This window comes from Myotis daubentonii, chromosome 18, assembly GCF_963259705.1.
Source record: "Myotis daubentonii chromosome 18, mMyoDau2.1, whole genome shotgun sequence".
Lineage (NCBI taxonomy): Eukaryota > Metazoa > Chordata > Mammalia > Chiroptera > Vespertilionidae > Myotis > Myotis daubentonii.
Window position 1 is genome coordinate 16,578,996 of NC_081857.1, and position 18,695 is coordinate 16,597,690.

At 42.1% G+C, this 18,695-nt stretch overlaps 1 protein-coding gene across 3 annotated transcripts in view; it reads left to right on the plus strand.

Annotated features, from left to right (window-relative positions):
- Window positions 1-9,680: 9,680 nt before the first annotated feature.
- CENPF (centromere protein F) overlaps window positions 9,681-18,695 on the plus strand; it is a 50,924-nt gene continuing 41,909 nt past the window's right edge. Inside the window, exons 1-5 of one of the 3 annotated variants that reach the window (XM_059674598.1) lie at window positions 9,681-9,817; window positions 12,430-12,631; window positions 13,395-13,591; window positions 17,428-17,549; window positions 18,392-18,483. In XM_059674598.1, the coding sequence (XP_059530581.1) occupies window positions 12,470-12,631; window positions 13,395-13,591; window positions 17,428-17,549; window positions 18,392-18,483 (573 nt within the window). In that variant the 5' untranslated portion in view covers window positions 9,681-9,817; window positions 12,430-12,469. Of the gene's footprint in view, window positions 9,818-12,429; window positions 12,632-13,394; window positions 13,592-17,427; window positions 17,550-18,391; window positions 18,493-18,695 lie in introns of those variants that run through there. The other 2 variants (XM_059674599.1, XM_059674600.1) reach the window with 2 other exon arrangements.

Genomic DNA, 18,695 nt, shown 5'->3' on the forward strand with positions numbered 1-18,695 from the left:
TGGTTCTAGGATCTCAAAAGCAAATTCTCCTGGAAGGGAAAATATAAGGGATAATCTGGTTAGCAGATAGCAGTCGAGAGAGAAAAGCTAGGTTCCTTTAGCTGCTCCTCCTTCTCCAATTGCAAAAAGCAAAGGAGACAGGAATAAACAGTCTTCTTCAGTTCCTTTGTGGGTCATTTGCACTTCTCCTCACCCACTGAGCTCTTGGGCGGGAGAAATGGTTATTCTCCAACGTTTTCTCTCCCTTCCTGTCCTGGTGACTTTCTTTCACCTGGTAGCTGGGAGAGTACCGCCTGATGGGTTTCTACTATTTGGGGGCCTTTTGCTCTCTCATTCACACATTCTACATATATCTATTGAATATTTACTATGTGCCAGGCATTGAAATAGGCCTTAGCGTTCAATGCCCAACTTTTTTGGTGGCTACTCAGAGAACGGGTTTCCTATGAAGTCAAGCAGGCCCCAGACGCTGTTGAGATATTGCAGCTACTCTCAAAATCAGGAGTAGTTTCAGGGTTGGGAGTGTGAAGAAGCAGAAGTCCGGACCTCAGTAAGAGGGGAAGGAAGTGAACCATCATAAGGTATTTGTCTAGGGTCTGAGAAGTAAGGAATGTATGGGAGCCACGGAAGTTGCTGCCTAGTTATCTTGCATCATATTGAACGTAAAGAGCACCTTTTCTGGAACCGTAGCTCAGAGGCTCAGTATTTATGACTTCCCTTCTCCACATGCCAACAGGCCTCACCTAACACATTGGGATCTGAATGCATGTAACAGATATAGGGAGACCATCAATCTCAATTTGTCTGAGACTGTCACACTCTAGGGCTGTTAAAAACATATATATCCAAGGAAAATGTTGAAACATTTTTAAAAAATGTATTTTAGTTGATTTCAGAGAGGAAGGGAGAGGGAGAGAGAATCATTGATTGGCTGCTTCCTGCACACCCCCTACTGGGGATAGAGCACACAACCAGGGCATGTGCCCTTGACTAGAAGCGAACCCGGGACCCTTAAATCCTCAGGCTCACACTCTATCCACTGAGCCAAACTAGCTAGGGCTTAAAACATATTTATATTAATTATCTGAATATTAAAAATAATATAAGCAGAATAATTGTTATATATATGTGTGTGTATATATACACACACACACACACACACACACACACACACACACACATATATATATATATATATATATATATATATATATATAACTTATTTATATATTTATTATATACTAGAGGCCCAATGCACGAAATTTGTGCTGTAGACCCTTGCAGCCCTGGCTGCCTCACAGCCCCAAGTGCCCCCCCCCCCCGCCCTGCCCGCCCACTGATCGTTCTGGAAGGTCAGTCCGCTGTCTGCTCTAATTAGCATATTAGCTCTTTATTATATAGGACAATACACATATTATATATATTATTCAGTTTCTTAGCATTTTCATTTGCTAGTGCTCTGTTACTGAAATATATCTGAAGAATGTAGTTTTTCCAGTATGGTCTTATTATATACATATTTTTTTCATAAATTTGCCACAGTCTTTCTCACTTGACACTTCTCTGTAGCCCACAATACTTTCAACTGAGAAATCTCTCTTCAGGTGGTGAGGCTCATGGTATGCTCAGAAAAAATTCTACTAAGGAGGAGATCCCCAATTCTGTTCTTTTTAGTTCAAAATGTGTAAATATTTCAGCTGAGATATTTTCACAGATCCCTTATGTTTGGCTCCATTCAGAATAAATTTTTAAAACAAATACATTTACAAGGCAAAACTTGCCTATATGTTGTCTCTATTTATATTTTTAAAAAATATCTATATATATATATAAAAGCCTAAGTGACTGACCAGTCGACCAGTTGCTATGACACGCACTGACCACCAGGGGACAGATGCTCAACGCACAGGATCAGGCTCCCTCCTGTCTGGATCAGGCCAAAACCAGCAATCTGACATCCCCCGAGGGGTACTGGATTGCAAGAGGGCACAGGCCAGGCCGAGGGACCCCTAGTTTTGTATAATTCAGATGCTTCAAAATTGTTAGCTTTTGCAGTTTCATTCCATCCTGGGATAGAATATACATTTGTGAAATAAAAACAAGGAGCTCCATCAAAAGATTATTCCACAAGTCAGGATATTTCAAGGCACAATTATATAATTTCATAATTAAATCCTGTAAATTGATTAAGTGCTCAATGTTTAATTTATTCAATTCTTCCCTTGCTCTTATAGGATAAATTTCAATATCTCCCCATTTCCAAATTTTGTTGTTAATCACTGCAGTTCTCTAAAAGCGTAATAGAGCCCAGCCCACATGGGTCAGTGGTTGAGCATCAACCTAGGAACCAGGAGGTTGTGGTTAGATTCCCGGTCAGAGCACATGCCGGGGTTGTGGGCTCGGCCCCCAGAGTGGGGCACATAGGAGGCAGCCAACTAATTATTCTCTCTCATCATTGATGTTTCTACCTCTCTCCCCCCCTCCCTTCCTCTCTGAAATCAATAAAAACATATTTTTTAAAAAAAGCATAATAAAACATTTCTGCTCTGTAGATTTTTTATTTAGCAAGAAATTTATTGACAAGAGGATGTATGAAGAATTTGTATTTCTATGATCTTTACAATAAAAACATTTTATCTTCATTGTTAACATTTTTAACTGAATTTATGATAGCATTCATAATAAAGTCAGATGAATTTTTTTACTTTGATTCTATGAATTTTATGGAAAAAAATTGAACAATGATTGGAATTAATTTTAATTAGAAGCATCTGTTGACACATAAGAATGGAGTCATTTAGCTATCTGCAGAGTTCTTCTGTTAATTAAACGAAACACATTAACAGCTATTGCTTCATATTTCATGCTTGTTTATGAAAACCTTAAAATAATGTCTAAGGTTTAAAGTAAATTCTGGGGCCTCTATAGTATATTTATTACTTATAGTTTTCATTACTACAGGGCCCATGGTAAATGGTAAATGTTGGCAAACATTTTATTTATGTTATGTACTCATCATCAACTTTACTGAGAAATTAAAATTGTGTACTTAATTTTTCACTAAATATGCATTTTTGTTTTGGTTCTTGAACTCATTGCTGCTGAGAGGGTTCATTAAAAAATCTTTAAAAAGATGAAATAGTAATGAACAATAAAGTAAATAAATAGAGCAGTTGTAGATTTATACTACTTAGTATATAACAAAATCATTTTAGCAGGATTGTTCATGCTACTCTATATAAGCTGTGTGGCAGGCATTCTCTCTCTTTTTTTGTTAATCCTCACCAGAGGATATTTTTCCATTGATTTTTAGAGAGAGTGGAAGGGAGAGGGAGAGACAGAGAGAAAAACATTGATGTGAGAGAGAAACATCAATCTGCTGCATTCTGTGCATGCCCAAACCTGAAACCTGGGTATGTACCCTGACCAGGAATCGAACCAGCAACCTTTTGGTCACAGGAAAAACCTCAATCAGCTGAGCCACTCTGGCTGGGCCTGTGTGCTATCCTTAAAGTGGAGGAGTTAGTTTCCTGTGTCAAGAAGGGTTTTGAAAAAGTGGGAGGGGTTATCACTGATAGTTTGGATTTAACCACTTGTTACATGTCTTTGCTTAGGCTATCTCACATACTACCAGAGAACACCATGGTAGAAAGTGGAAGTACAAAGTGAGCTACCAAACCAATCTAGCATTATTTTTGATACACCTATCCTATATAATAAAAGGGTAATATACAAATTGACCAAACGGCAGAACGACCGGTCAGTATGATGTGCACTGACCACCCGAGGGCAGATGCTCAATGCAGGAGCTGCCCCCGGGTGGTCAGTGTGCTCCCACACGGGGGAGCGCAGCTCAGCCACAAGCCAGGCTGACGGCTGGCAAGTGCAGCAGTGGTGACGGGAGCCTCTCCTGCCTCCACAGCAGTGCTAAGGATGTCAGACCTTACAGCTTAGGCCCACTCCCCACGGGCCTAAAGCCGTTAGTTGGACATCTCCAGAGGGCTCCTGGACTGCGAGAGAGCACAGACGGGGCTGAGGGACCCCTGAGCGCACGGATTTTGTGCACTGGGCCTCTAGTTAATAATAATATTCTGTTAAAAGCAGTAACAACAACTCTGGGACACATTAAAACAGACAGATACCAGGAAAATAGAAATAAACCAGGAAGTATATTCACCTTATCTATTGACCACAGGAATGTTTCACAAATTTTTTTTTTTTAACAAGCAAAAGTTTATTTAGAAAGTCACAGAGGTAGAAAAAGTGAGTCATAGAATAAATGGGCTCAGGAAACAACTTAGAGAGGCAAAAGAAGAACCTATAAATGGATTTCTGTACTCCACCCCAAACCTTTTTTCTTTTAGTGTTAACGGTTTTATAGATTTTAGAGAGAGAGAGAAAGGGAGAAGGAGAGAGAAACATCAATTGGCTGCCTCCTGCATACTCCCTACCAAGGATTGAACCAGCAACCTTTCGGTGCAAGGGAGGACGCTCAATAAACTGAGTCACACCAGCCAAGGCTATACCCCAAATCTTTAAATCAGAACTGGGTACAGCCTAAAATTTTGCATTTTAGAAAAGCTTTTAATGATATTCTTAGGGAATACTAAAATTTTATTCCTGGTTTAAGGGAATTTCTTCACCTTTCATTCCAAGGTGTCAAACACCTGATCATAGATGTTGGGAGAATCATGCACTTTATTTCATGGTGAACCTAACACCTGGATCAAAACTATTATTGAAAATGAGCTGGAGACCAATTGAACTGTCATCTCCTTGAACAAACTTGTCTAGCAAGTTGAGAGATTGACTTTTGACTATATGTACATTGTCGTTTTGGAACCTTGGGCCTGTACCAGCCACTTTCTTTCTTTGGGCATCAGGTTTCCAACAAAGGAATAGAAAATATAATAAACAGTGATTTTAACACTTTGGAAGAAATAATCACCATGTAAGCATTTTTTTCCCCTAAGAAATGCTACTGAAAATTTAAAATTATATAAATAATGCCACTTTATTCACAAAATTACTGTTTCAAGGCTCATTAGAGTGTGTTTTGAATTTTTATAAGGTAATTGATTGCAGAATGATGAGGGTTTATCTGTTTAAGCTGTTTTCTTTAGTTGCTTTTTTTTTTTTTTGGCCTGTGAATTTTTGAAAACAGCTCAATCTCATTGACCTCAGCTACAAAATGAGGATTTCAGTCTAGAGGGAATCCAATGTTTGTTCTACTTTCCCAAGTTCATCTTTTATATCTTTCTTGAATGTTTGGAATTTCTTATTATGTGCATGTGTTATTACTTTGTTAATAGGAAAGATTATATAAGCAGAAGGGTTATGGGCCATTATTTTTTCTGTGGTTTTCCTCTACTCTAAACAAACAAATGTTATATTAAAACAAAGTAAACAAGAACATTAGATACATTGAAGGAAGAGAGAGACAGAGGGAGATAGAAAAGAGAATGCAGTGAGTCAGGGGGTGGGGCAGCAGTTACTTTTAAAGATTTTTCAAGGCATAGGGAATCACCTAGTGGTTGGAATAGAAAAAGCTTTTTAAAAGTTCAAGATCCTTTTTCTTGTGCTTTAGTTCATGTCACTGAGTAGTGTCCATATGGTTTGTAATCAATTTGCTTAAAACATATAGCCTTGGCTCACTTGGTTGAGTGTCATCCAGTGCACCAAAGGGTTTCCAGTTCGATTCCTGGTCAGGGCACATATCCAGGTTCCAGTTTGATCCCTGGTCAGGGTACGTGCATCGATGTCTCTTTCTTGACCTCTTTCTCCCTTCCTCTCTTTCTAAAATCAATTAAAAAACAACAAAATGTAGAATATTTTTTTGTAATCAACTTTATTTAAATCATATGAATATGTTGAATATGAAATATTTACCACCCTAAGCTTTTCTTTCCTTCTCAAAAATTCCTTAACATCCAGCTTTGAAATTCTTGTCCCAAAGAATGTGTAAGTTCACCAGTACTTTAGTCAAAAGAAGTCCAGATATGCACAAAACAAGCATAACCCTTATCTACCAGAAAACCCTGGTCTAAATCCACCTGCTACCAGGCAGATCTATTATAATTACACTTCGAATATCACAGGTGAGGTAGGTGAGGTTCCATCTGCATAACAGAAGCTTCTGATACATTTGGGAGACCAAGATGGATTTTTCACTCGTGAAAATAATAAATCATATATATAGTTTGGGTTCTCTCCAAAGCAGAGACTGAGATAAGGACTTAGACGGAAGTTAGGTTGGGTGATGATTCCAGGAAGCAAAGTGAGCAGAAGGGAGAGTGACAGGGAAGGAGGAAAAGCCAGCCGAAGGGTGCCGTTTCACAATTGTTGTGGTCAGTGCCAGGGGTTTGATTCTTCCGGGATCTCTCAGAACAGCCCACGTGAAAGGTGCAACACAAGGCCTTTATTTATCCGCTAGTTCCTGACCCCACTCATTGAGGATCGCCCCTGGAAGCTCTAACTGCCCTCAAAATTCCTGGCTGTCCTTGTATACTGGCTTAACAGGCTTCCTCCGTTTCAGAGAAAGTTCTAGAGCAGGGGACTAGAGTGATCCATGGCTTGCACTTGAGGAGGAAACAGTCTGAGCCCACACAGAACTACCTACCTACCATAGCGGTGGCTGCAATCAAGGCGGGCCAAGGGGATGCCATCAAAGTACTTGCTGTAGAACACACCTTAACCTACTCCACTTGCCTTTGTATTTTTTTAAATATATTTTTATTGATTTCAGAGAGGAAGGGAGAGGAAGAGAGCGATAGAAACATCAGTGATGAGAGAGAATCATGGATCAGCTGCCTCCTGCATGTCCTCTACTGTGAATCAAGCCCGAAACCCGGGCATGTGGCCTGACCTGGAATCCAAACGGAACTTCCTGGTTCATAGGTCTGTGCTCAACCACTGAGCCATGCCAGCCAGGCTTTCTCTCTCTCTTTAGCACGCTGTCACCTTGTCCCACCCACTTCTTTTCCCAGGGGTACCCTCTCTGAAGCCCGCCCACAGTTTTCCCCCTCGTCTTTCCAGAGACCTTTGCTGGGTCTCTCTCTGTCTCTCTGCTTCTCTCTCTCCTAAGCTCCAAGGACCCTTCTTTTGCCCCTGTAACTCATTTCCTGAGTCTATGCAGCCCAGCTGGCTCACTTCTACCTCTGTGAATTTCTAAATAAACTTTTGCTAGTATTAAAAAAAAAATTGAAGTGTAGAAATATCACAGAAATTGCTAGAATAGTTTCCATCACATAACTGTTCAAGAAGTGAATGTATTTCTTCCCTATTTATTACAGAAGAGCATAGCACAAGGCTTGGCTATAGAGTGGCCACTCAGTAGACATCTAACAGCAAGTGTAAATTTCTCATTCAAAACTCTCTATTACATGTCTTTCTATTTCTGTTTTTTTTTTAAATATATTTTATTGATTTTTTTTTTTTTTTTACAGAGAGGAAGGGAGAGGAATAGAAAGTCAGAAACATCGATGAGAGAGAAACATCGATCAGCTGCCTCCTGCACACTCCCCACTGGGGATGTGCCCACAACCAAGGTACATGCCCTTGACTGGAATCGAACCTGGGACCCTTCAGTCCGCAGGCCGACGCTCCATCCACTGAGCCAAACCGGTGAGGCTATTTCTGTTTTCTTTAGGCAGCTAACAAATCTCTCTCTATAAAAGACTAATATGCTAAGTGTCCCTCTGTCCGTCTGACTGGTCGCTATGATGCACACTGACCACCAGGGGACAGATGCTCAACGCAGGAGCTGCCGAGCTGCAGTGACTTGGCAGCGGCAGTTCTTGGGTGATGCACCCTGAAACCAGAGAGGAGGGAGCCCAATTCCTTGCGGGGCCATGCAGTTCCACCTTCAGCCATGGGTTATGTTGTTGCTGGGGCGCTGTCGGCCTGAATCTGGTTTACTGCACACTTGCATTTGTGTTCCACACCCTGTATGACAGCAACTTTACAGAGTGCCCTCTCACATTCCGGGACCTCTCGGGGATGTCAGAGAGCCGGTTTCGGCCCAATCCCCACAGGCCAGGTGGAGGGACCCCACCTACTGGAGGGACCCTGCTCACTCTGCAGACGCAGAGGAGAAACCACAGAGGGTTGGCTCCAGGGTGTGTCCGGCCTGTCTAGCCCAGTCCCGCCGGCCAAATTCTAATTAATTTTCTTTCAATGTGCATGAATCCGTGCACCGGGTCACTAGTAGTTGAATAATAATCTGGGAAGCAACGGGTTTGTAATTGGTGTTGGAGTCAGAATTTGGTTAGAATCCCAGAATGACCAGATACTACTAGACTGTATGCGCGAAGCATAGGGAATTACAAGAGACACAAGGATGAACTGAAACAGATTTTACTCTATAGGAATTTTTGAGTCTGGTGGGGAAGCCAGACATAGAAATGAATATAATGTGTAAGCATTATATTTCTAGGAAGTAATTATTTCTAAGAGGGTGGGTGAGGATAGGAATGTTTTATGAAGAAAATGACATTTGAATTGGGTTCTGAAGAAGTAGCATTTCAGTGAAAGGTCAGGGGCAATATAGGTTGTGCTAACCGTCTAAGGAAAGGTAGAGAGAGGTTTACACAAAATGTAGACTCTATTGAGGAGCATAACACCAGCAGAGATATATTAATTTAACTATTTACCCTAGCTGGTTTGGCTTAGTGAACAGTGTTGGCCTGTGGACTGAAGGGCCCCGGGTTCGATTCCGGTCAAGGGCGCATGCATGCTGGGGTTGGGGACTCGATCCCCAGTAGGGGGCGTGCAGGAAGCAGCTGATCAATTATTCTCTCTTGCCATTGATGTTTCTCTCTCTCTCCCTCTCTGAAATCAATAATATACATATATACATATGTATTTTTTTAAAAAGACAATTCATTGTTTTGCCCCTGCCTTCAGGAGCTTCTTTTTTAGTTGAATTAGGAAATGAAACAAGTACATAAACACACGCAAAACAGTGGGCTTCATAAAAAGGAGAGACTACACCTTTTTGGAGATTCTTCTGGCTTCAATGCCCTCCTGTGGAATCCCTCTTTAGAATATAATCAATGCGGGGGAGGGAGGGGTAGCTACGAAGAGCAGAGGGGGCGGGGTTAAAACAAAAAAGAATATGATCCATGATCAATAAAGGACAGTAGTTAAGAGGCCCTGGGTTCAATGTCAAATCACATAGCTTTTATGTGCCTCGCTTAACTTTCAAATAAAATGAGAAGCCTTACCTAAAAGAATGATCCAGAATGACACTGGATGAAGAATGCATGGCAAGCACAGCACCAAGTATCGATGCCATCCATTATTATGTGTAATAAACAAGTAGAAAAGCAGGTGCAGTATTAAATGTTTTCACCAGAGAGCACTCTCCCGCTGACAGCAGGTGATAGACCACACCCGCCTAATCAGAGGCCGGGTCCCCAGGCTTTTGCGGAAAAAGCGGTTCAAAACTTCCTCCAGCAAAAGCACGTGGGCTCCGCGCCCCCCCCCCCCCCCCCCCGCCCCTTCAACAATAACCACAAAAAAGCACTGTAACTCCGGCGCCGGTACCTCACGTGGGGGGGGAGGGGGGGTCTTGATTTTTAAATCCATCCGAAATGACCAATCAAAGGCGGCGGTCCTAGAGCGCGGAAGCGGATTGGTCCACCGCTGCTTACAGCGACCAATAGGTTTGGAAGCGGGTTTGGTCGCGACCGGAAGTGGGCGAATCGTGAACGGGTGGCGGCCGCGGGCCGTTTGAATAGGGGTCTGGGCTCCTAGCCGCGGAGGCTGCGCCGGCACCGACTCTGCGAGGGGGTGTGTCGCCTTCCCGGCCGGTAAGGTGAGCGTCCTGCGTGGGTCCCGGGTCCGCGGCGGGCGTGGGGGACGGGGAGGGGATGCCTGTGGGACTGCGCTCCCGGGCCCCGGAGGGGCAGCGGACCGCCCCCTCCCACCTGACCCGCCTGGAGAATCGGGTCCCGAGAAAGCTGTGCCCGCACGAGGGTCCCGAGACCCGGCTCGGTCCTGAGCTCGCACTTCGGGGGTTCAGTTTCCAAGTCTGTGAGGTGAAGGAATTGGAGGTGAGCGTGCATTTCCTGTAACAGGAGCCAGGGGCTCCCATCGGATAGGCGGACGTGGGCCTGGTGCCTGGAGAGATGCGAGCGTGGGTTTTGGCCTGAGTGGCGGCGCTGCTGCTGAGTCGCGAGAGCACGTCCCGGTTGCCTTTCCCTTTAAGCGGTTCTCAACCTGGGGGTCGCGACCCCTTTGGGGGTCGAACGACCCTTTCACAGGGGTCGCCTAAGACCATCGGAAAACACATATATAATTCCATATTGTTTTTTGTGATTTATCACTATGCTTTAATTATGTTCCATTTGTAACAATGAAATTGGGGGTCACCACAACATGAGGAACTGTATTCAAGGGTCGCGGCATTAGGAAGGTTGAGAACCGCTGCTTTAAGGGGACGCATTTGTGCTCCGGGCTCTGCTCTGTTAGAGGACCCAGAAGTAGATGGCGTGAGTCCCGGCCGTGAGCGTGGTCTGCAGGAGCAGGTGTTTGCATTCTCCGGCTCAGCAGTGGCCCTGGAGGCGGGAACTGGGTTTTTTTTGGGGGGGAAACGGGGGATTCTGATAAAGGAAAAGCGTACCAACCGGGCTGCAGTGCTGGGGTCTGATGAGTCCCAAGTCAGCTTCCTCGGGGTTGGGTGACTCGGGCATGAAGGGTGTCCTGCAAATATCTGAGATGGAGCATTTTTCTGGGAAGGACGATAGTCCTGTAAATCCTCTTTGCAGGAACCTTGACTTGCAGGGCTTTTCCACACCAAGCCCCCGCCTCGTTCCCCATCCGTTGCCCTCTACATTTTATTTTTAAGGTTTACATATTTTTTGTTTTTTTCCCCCCCCAGTGGCTCCATACAGATTCTTAATCAGAAGAAGTCTGCTCTAATCACAATTAGCCCGGGTCTGGTAGTTGCTTTAACCCCTTTATAGCTGTCTCTTAGATTTTTGAATTGGAAAAGCATCGGACATGCCAGCCTTCCTTGCTTATTTCATAACCTCATCTCTGTCATCCTTCTGGATTGCTCCTTTTTATATTGCGATGTCTGCGGCGTCTTGGTGTTATGATTTCAGTGATGGGCAGAATTGTTGAGGTCAGTCGCAGCGAGTGCCTCTGGGATCCGTACCCCCATCCCTGAATGGGCAAGCCTATTGGGACAGTGTAAATTGTCCTTTGTTGGTGGAGGGGCTTGAGACTCCCTTCAGGAGTTGTTTGGGCAAATGGGAGGGGAGTTTAAGATGCTGCGTTCAAAGAACTGACATCTGGAAGCAAAAGAATTAATAAACAGGCAGAGAAAACACCGCTTTCCAAAGTGTGATATGATATCTAAATTGTTTTCCCAGATCTTTGCTTCTCTCTCTTAATAATCTTTTTTTAAAATCATTTTTACTATTTTCATCAACTATTTATTAGTTATTCTGATAAAAAATTTCATTGACACAGTCAATTGAAATAAAACACTAACATGGTTTTGGGCTTCATTTAGTAAAAAAAATCCTCACCCTGTTGCCAAAATAGCTGGAAAATGAATGATTTTTTCTTTCACTTAAGTACTAAAGACTAATAAATAAAGAACAGTTACCATGCTTTTTCCCCAGCTGATTTAAATGTCCTAAGATTTGGCTGAGAAGGAGGTAGGCCACTTCCCTTTTGGTACCATAAGCTGAAATACAGAAATGTGAAATTGTTCTAAGGCTGTAGGAAGTTGCTGTCATTATTATCCCTTTTTTTGCAAAGGAGAAAACCTCTGCACAGAGCAAGTTAAATGACATGCCCAAGGTCACTGTTTCCTGGTCAAGGTCTGCCTGCAGCATGACTTGACTGCATATTAGTTCTAGTACTAATATGTAGTAATAGCTTTGCCAGTCATGCATTAATTCAACAAATGAGAGCTGGGAAGGTGAGAGGGGTACCTGTGTCATGAGAAACTATGACCAGATTGTGGATCTCCCAGGGGAAGAGGGACAAAGGCAGTGGGAATTGAGGGCATGAAGGGGGGGGGGGTGCGGGAAAGAGCATTTACAAAATAACTTTTGTATTTTATTTGCTCATAGGACCCACTTCACCCAAAACATTATGGCAAAATATTCATATTTTATATAATGGAAACAAACAGCAGTAGGAAGCAGGTAGCAATCTAAGAAGCCAAAAAGGAGAAATAAAAACAGAAAGCAGGGGGATGCCAAACAAGCATATTACGTACTTTGCAATCAGGTTTATTGGTAATCACCGTTCAGAGGATGGGGAAGACAGATGTTATGCCTTGTCATCTTTTGCAGTGAGAAGTTTTCAGACTTGGCTCTTAGAGTGGTTCTGTAGACTCATTAATCTCTGAGACTTTAAGGGTCCTTTTCCTCTCTATACTTAGATCAACAGTCCTGTTCTTCCCTTCAGTTTACTTACAGATGTTTGAATAACAAAGAAAGGAGTCAAAATGAGCTGGGCTTTGGAAGAATGGAAAGAAGGCCTGCCTACAAGAGCTCTTCAGAAAATCCAAGAGCTCGAAGGGCAGCTGGACAAGCTGAAGAAAGAGAGGCAGCAAAGGCAGTTTCAGCTGGAAACTCTGGAGGCTGCGTTGCAGAAACAAAAGCAGAAGGTACCCCTGAAACGCTGGTGTTTACAGCTGTGCACTGGTTCTGTGGGTGCATTGTTTCATCTTGGCCTGTTCGATTTTGAGCAAAATGATTTTGCTATATCTTTAGGTGGTAATGACCCCTCTCCTTTTTAGAGTCATTTTAATTTCAATTACCTCGTTTTTCTCCATCCTCTGTCCTTGTTTCTGCTTACCTGCTTATATTTAGGGGGGACAGGATAGAACACTTTGTGATCCAAATAGCAACCACTTTTTGAGAGTGGGCTTTTCAACGTGATATTCCCAGACCTGTCTCTTCAAGGGCTAGTAAATGAAAACGTAAACAGTCTTTCTTTCTTATCTCTTCACTAACCAGCAAAGTGGTGATACAGTTATTGCTTCTAAAATGTTTTTGCCAGTGGGATAATTTTCCAGTTTCTTGCAATAACGGATTTTAGCAGTCAGATTTGAAAATGAGTTGCCAAGGAAGATGTTTAGGGCTTATTTTTGTTTGTTTGTTTTAATTCTTGAGAGCATACTAAAGCTTTTCTAGGAAGGGAGCGTGTAGCCCCGACCAAAGGTAATGTAATGCATGACTTTGTAGGACTTTTCTTTCTAGAGGCTTAAAGGGAGGTCATTTAAATATCTGCATTCATCAAGCATTGCCACTGGATTATTACAACCCTGTCTCAGAAAATTAGTCGCCAGAATTAAGCTCAGATTTACAAATCCTACCCGGCAAGTTGACGAAGTAGAGACCTCTTTCCTTTTAAATAATCCCCGTTAGGTTGAGAATGAAAAAACAGAGGGCACAAACCTGAAGAGGGAGAATCAAAGCTTGATGGAAATCTGTGAAAACCTGGAGAAGACTAAGCAGAAGATTTCTCACGAACTTCAAGTCAAGGAGTCACAAATGAATTTCCAAGAGGGACAGCTGAGTTCAAGCAAGAAACAAATAGAGAAACTGGAACAGGAACTTAAAAGGTAATTTTTTAAATGGTATTTATATAGATGTCTGTGCGTGTTCATCAGATGCGTTTCTCTTTTCCTTTAGGGATGCAGTTATTTTTCCCAGTGGGGAAAAACCATGATCTCAGGAAAATTGATTCTTTTTTTTTTTTTTTTACTAAACCTATTAGCTTTGTTAATAAGCTAGTTTTCATTTTTATTTATTTATTTATTTTTATTTTTTATTGATTAAGATATTACATATGTGTCCTTGTCTCCACGTTACCCTCTACCCTCCCCCCCCCCCACTCATGCCCTCACCCCCCCCCCCCCCCATTGTCCATGTCCATTGGTTAGGCCTATATGCTTGCATATAAGTCCTTTGGTTGATCTTACCCCCTTACCCCTACCCTCCCCTACCTTCCCTCCAAGGCCCGACAGTCCAATCAATGCCTCTCCGTCTCTGGATCAGCCCTTGTTCATCAGTTTATGTTGTTCATTATATTCCACAAATGAGTGAGATCCTGTGGTATTTATCTGCTCTCCAGTTCCATCCATGCTGTGGCAAATGGTAACAGTTCCTTTTTCTTCTTCCTCTTCTTAAAGAATACCTTTCAGCATTTCATATAATGCTGGTTTGGTGGTGATGAACTCCTTTAGCTTTTTCTTATCCGTGAAGCTCTTTATCTGACCTTCTATTCTGAATGATAGCTTTGCTGGATAAAGTAATCTTGGTTGCAGGTTCCTGCTATTCATCACTTTGAATATTTCTTGCCACTCTCTTCTGGCATGCATGGTTTCTGTTGAGAAATCAGCTGACAGTCGTATGGGTACTCCCTTGTAGGTAACTGACTGTCTTTCTCTTGCTGCTTTTAAGATTCTCTCTTTGTCTTTTGCTCTTGGCATTTTAATTATGATGTGTCTTGGTGTGGTCCTCTTTGGATTCCTTTTGTTTGGGGTTCTCTGCGCTTCCTGGACTTGTAAGTCCATTTCTTTCACCAGGTAGGGGAAGTTTTCTGTCATTATTTCTTCAAAAAGGTTTTCAATATCTTGCCCTCTCTCTCCTTCTGGTACCCCTATAATTCTGATGTTGGTACGCTTGAAGTTGTCCCAGAGGTTCCTTACACTATCTTCATATTTTTGGAATCTCTTTTCTTTTTTCTTTTTCGGTTGGGTCTTTTTTGTTTCTTTGTATTTCAAATCTTTGACTTGATTCTTGGGATCCTCTTGTCTGCTGTTGGATCTCTGTAAATTATTCTTTATTTCAGTCAGTGTATGCTTAATTTCTAGTTGGTCCTTTTTCATGTCCTCCATGGTCTCACTATACTTATTGAGGGATTCATTAAATTTATTGGCGGTTTCCATAAAATTCTTGAAAAACCTTATAAACGTGGCCTTGAACTCTATATCCAGTCGTTTGCTTTCCTCCATTTCTGCCATTTGTGACCTGTTTCTTTGTCTCTGCATTTTGGCTGCTTCCCTGTGTTGATAGAGTGGCCCTGCGTGCCAGGTGTCCTGTAGGGCCCAGTGGCTCAGCCTCCCCAGTTACCTGAGGTGGACACTCTTGGTGCACTCTTGGTGCCTTGGTTGTTGTAGGAGCACTGGGAGGAATTGACCTCCAGGCCAATTGGCTGTGAGAATCAGCTGTGTCTGAAGTGGGAGAACTTCTGTGCTGAAGACACCCTTCTGGGGCAAGACTTGCTTCAGTGGGGCTTTGGTGCTCACTGAGTCTGCTCCCCGAGTGTGTCCCTTATGGATCTGAGGGGTTGCAATCTGGATGGTCTCCCTCTGACCACTGGGTACAGTGGCTCCTGGATCTAAGGAGGTGCTGATTCAGCCTCTGCCTGAGGCCACACAGCAGGAGCCACGAAGAGGCTCAGCTATGAAGCAATGCAAGCCGCTGCGGGGCCTTGGGCCTTCTCTTCGAAAATTGATTCTTATATACTTTAGTCCTATCATTGCATAGCTCAGTACTATATAGATTCATTAAATGGTTGCTCATTTCATTTAAAAATATATTTTTTTATTGATTTCAAAGAGAAAGGGAGAGGGAGAGAGAAACATCAATGATGAGAGAGAATCATTGATCGGCCTTCTTCTGCACACTCCCTATTGGGGATCAAGCCTAGTGTGCAACCAAACAGTGCACTGACTGGGAATCGAACCTTGACCTCCTGGTTCATAGGTAGATGCTCAACCACTGAGCCATGCTGGCTAGACTATAACAACTATTAAGAGTATAGTTTTCTATAGTCTAGGAACTGTTAAGAGTATAAAAACTAGACTACAACAACTACTGAGTACAGTGTTTAAATTCTCACTGGTAACCTTCAAGTGCAGGGCAGGAACTTAATTTTTCTCCATCAATATCCACCGATGTTTCAGGAACATCTCGAACATGTTAGGTTGAACCATTTGAAATGTTGATTGAAAACTGTTGACCATTGGCAATCTCGTGCAGTTAAACTTAACAGGAAACATCCTCATTGAGAGCTTTCTTTGGTGGTGGTGTTGGTTTGTGTTTTCTCCCTAAGAAAATGGAGAAACAAAGGTTTATAAAAAGAATAGGATATACTTTTATTTAATATTTAAAATAAACTTTCTCTTTTTTAATGAAAGGATAAGGAAAAGTTGGGTAAGATGTGAATTTGAGAGGGAAAAGAAACACCGATTTTTCAAGGTTTTTCAAAATTCACCGCTGGAATTACCAGCCTTTGACACTTAGGTAGTCTGTAGATACTCCTCCACTGTCCAATAAGGTAGCCACGGCTACATGTGGCTGTTGAGCTCTTGAAATGTGGCTATTAAAAGCAGATGTGCTCCAGGTGCTGAAGATTTAGTAAAAAAAATACCTTATTAATAATTTATTGATTACAAGTTGAAATGACAGTCTAGAAAACATCGAGTTAAATATTGAGATGAAATCCACTTATTTCTTGTTACTTTTTTTTTTTTTATGTGAATAGAATATTTCTATTGAAGAGCGCTGTCCTACCTACCGAGAGTACAAATCTGAGCTCTGATTTGCTGAGCAGTCATTTCCAGCTCTTACATTGCTTCTTCCCAGGTTGAAGTCGGGGCTGGGGGAGCTAGGGCACCGAGGCACTTTCTTCACCCTCTGCTTTGAGGAATGCGCCCATGGCAAAAAGAATGGTGCACATTGCTAGCCATCCTAATAGGATGTTCAATATATTTCTGTGTTAAGCGAAAATCAGAGACATTAGAGACTTGCAAGAATTGAATCCTCTTTTAACTTAGGTTGCTTGATTCTGAAAGTTGCTCAGAACTGAAGTGGTAGGGAGACTTTGTACATATATACAATATATAGCTTGCTTTCCCCATTTCTTTGTAATTCTTTTCAGTCATATATTTATGCATTATGTTAACTTGATTTTTATATGTCTTAAAAATACCATAAAGCACATGGTACATATATCACATCTATGCTGTTGTCATGTCTGGATAACATATGCCATCCAGTTTTGTGATTTTAGCCCAAGCGTCAGGGATACCAGTTTTCTATGTTTCTGAATTCTGGGTTCTTTATATCCCTGTGACTTCAAATGTAAAATTTACTTGGAATATATCCCCAGCCTCCCAGTTCTTGCTTGTACTATATAGTGGGTATTACAGATCTTCTGTATAGCCTTTATGACATTGTATTTATTGGTTTATATTTCTGTTTCCCTGACTAGACTGAGTTTGTGTGTCTGTCACATAAGCCAGTTTAATTAAATGTCTGTTGGGTAAATGAAGAGGTTAGAATTCTTAGGGTGGGTTTTGTCAGGTTATTGCTCTCTGGGAATGTATGGTGTTGGCATTCTGTAGCTTTCGCTCTGATTTGGCGTCCCTCTTGGGTCCTTTTCTAACAGGTGTAAATCTGAACTTGAAAGAAGCCAGCAAGCTGCACAGTCTGCAGATGTTTCTCTGAATCCATGCAATACACCACAAAAAATATTCACAACTCCACTAACGCCAAGCCAGTATTATAGTGGTAAGGATTTTTTCCCTTCCTATAAATAGTTATTTTATTGAGATTTCAGTTCTGCCAAAGAAATGAATTAATTCAACTTTCAATTAAATTTTTATCTGGGCATTAAAAAAAATGCGACTACTTGCTATAACATATACCTTTGTTTATCTGTTGAACTATATTGAGACATTAGGTTAATTAGTCTTTATGCTTTTTACTTAAACGTTTCTTTTTCTTCACCCAAGGATATGCCTTTTATTTATTTGAGAGAGAGAAACATTGATGTGTGAGAGAGAAACGTCAATTGGTTGCCTCCCGTATGTCCTGACCAGGGATCAAACCCACAACACAGGTAGGTGCCCTGAAAGGGAATCGAACCTGCCACCTTTCGGTGTGCAAGACAGTGCTCCAACCCAACTGAGCCACACTGGCCAGGGCTTAAAATTTTTTTTTTGCTAACATAGGAATTCCACCAATTTTTAGCACTAATTATAGGGAAGCTTTAAAGGAAGCTCCCATTTTCAAGGAATGTAATGACCTCAGTGTCCACTATTGTTAGCTTCTAAATTTCTGCAGAAACACACTCAGGTAGCAGACTTGTTGACTGGCTTAACACTTTTCCTTTATCCTTCTATGGTGTGTTTCAAAAGTAATTCAGTTCCAGAATATTCAAAGCACCTTTGTTTCCATGGATTTTGATACTTGAGTAATTTGATCAGTATCTGTTGCCAGAACTGAAATGTTCTTTCTGGTGTACTAAGGTAGTCATTTCTCAGCTATCTATTACATTCATTATTGATCTGAGAATTCCTTCACGGAATCAGTGATCAAAATAAAACTGGTATCTCCTTGTCTGTGTTTAGGTTCCAAATATGAAGATCTAAAAGAAAAATATAATAAAGAAGTTGAAGAACGAAAAAGATTAGAGGCAGAAGTGAAAGCCTGGCAGGCAAAAGTAAGTCAAGTATGGGCCTTATAACAGAACTAGGGGCCCGGTGCACGAAATTCGTGCACTGGGTGTGTGTGTGGGGGGGGGGGGGAGAGTGTCCCTCAGCCCAGCCTGCCCCCTCTCACATACTGGGAGCCCTCAGGTGTTGACCCCCATCACCCTCTAATCGCAGGATCGGCCCCTTGCCCAGGCCTGACGCCTCTGGCTGAGGTGTCCGG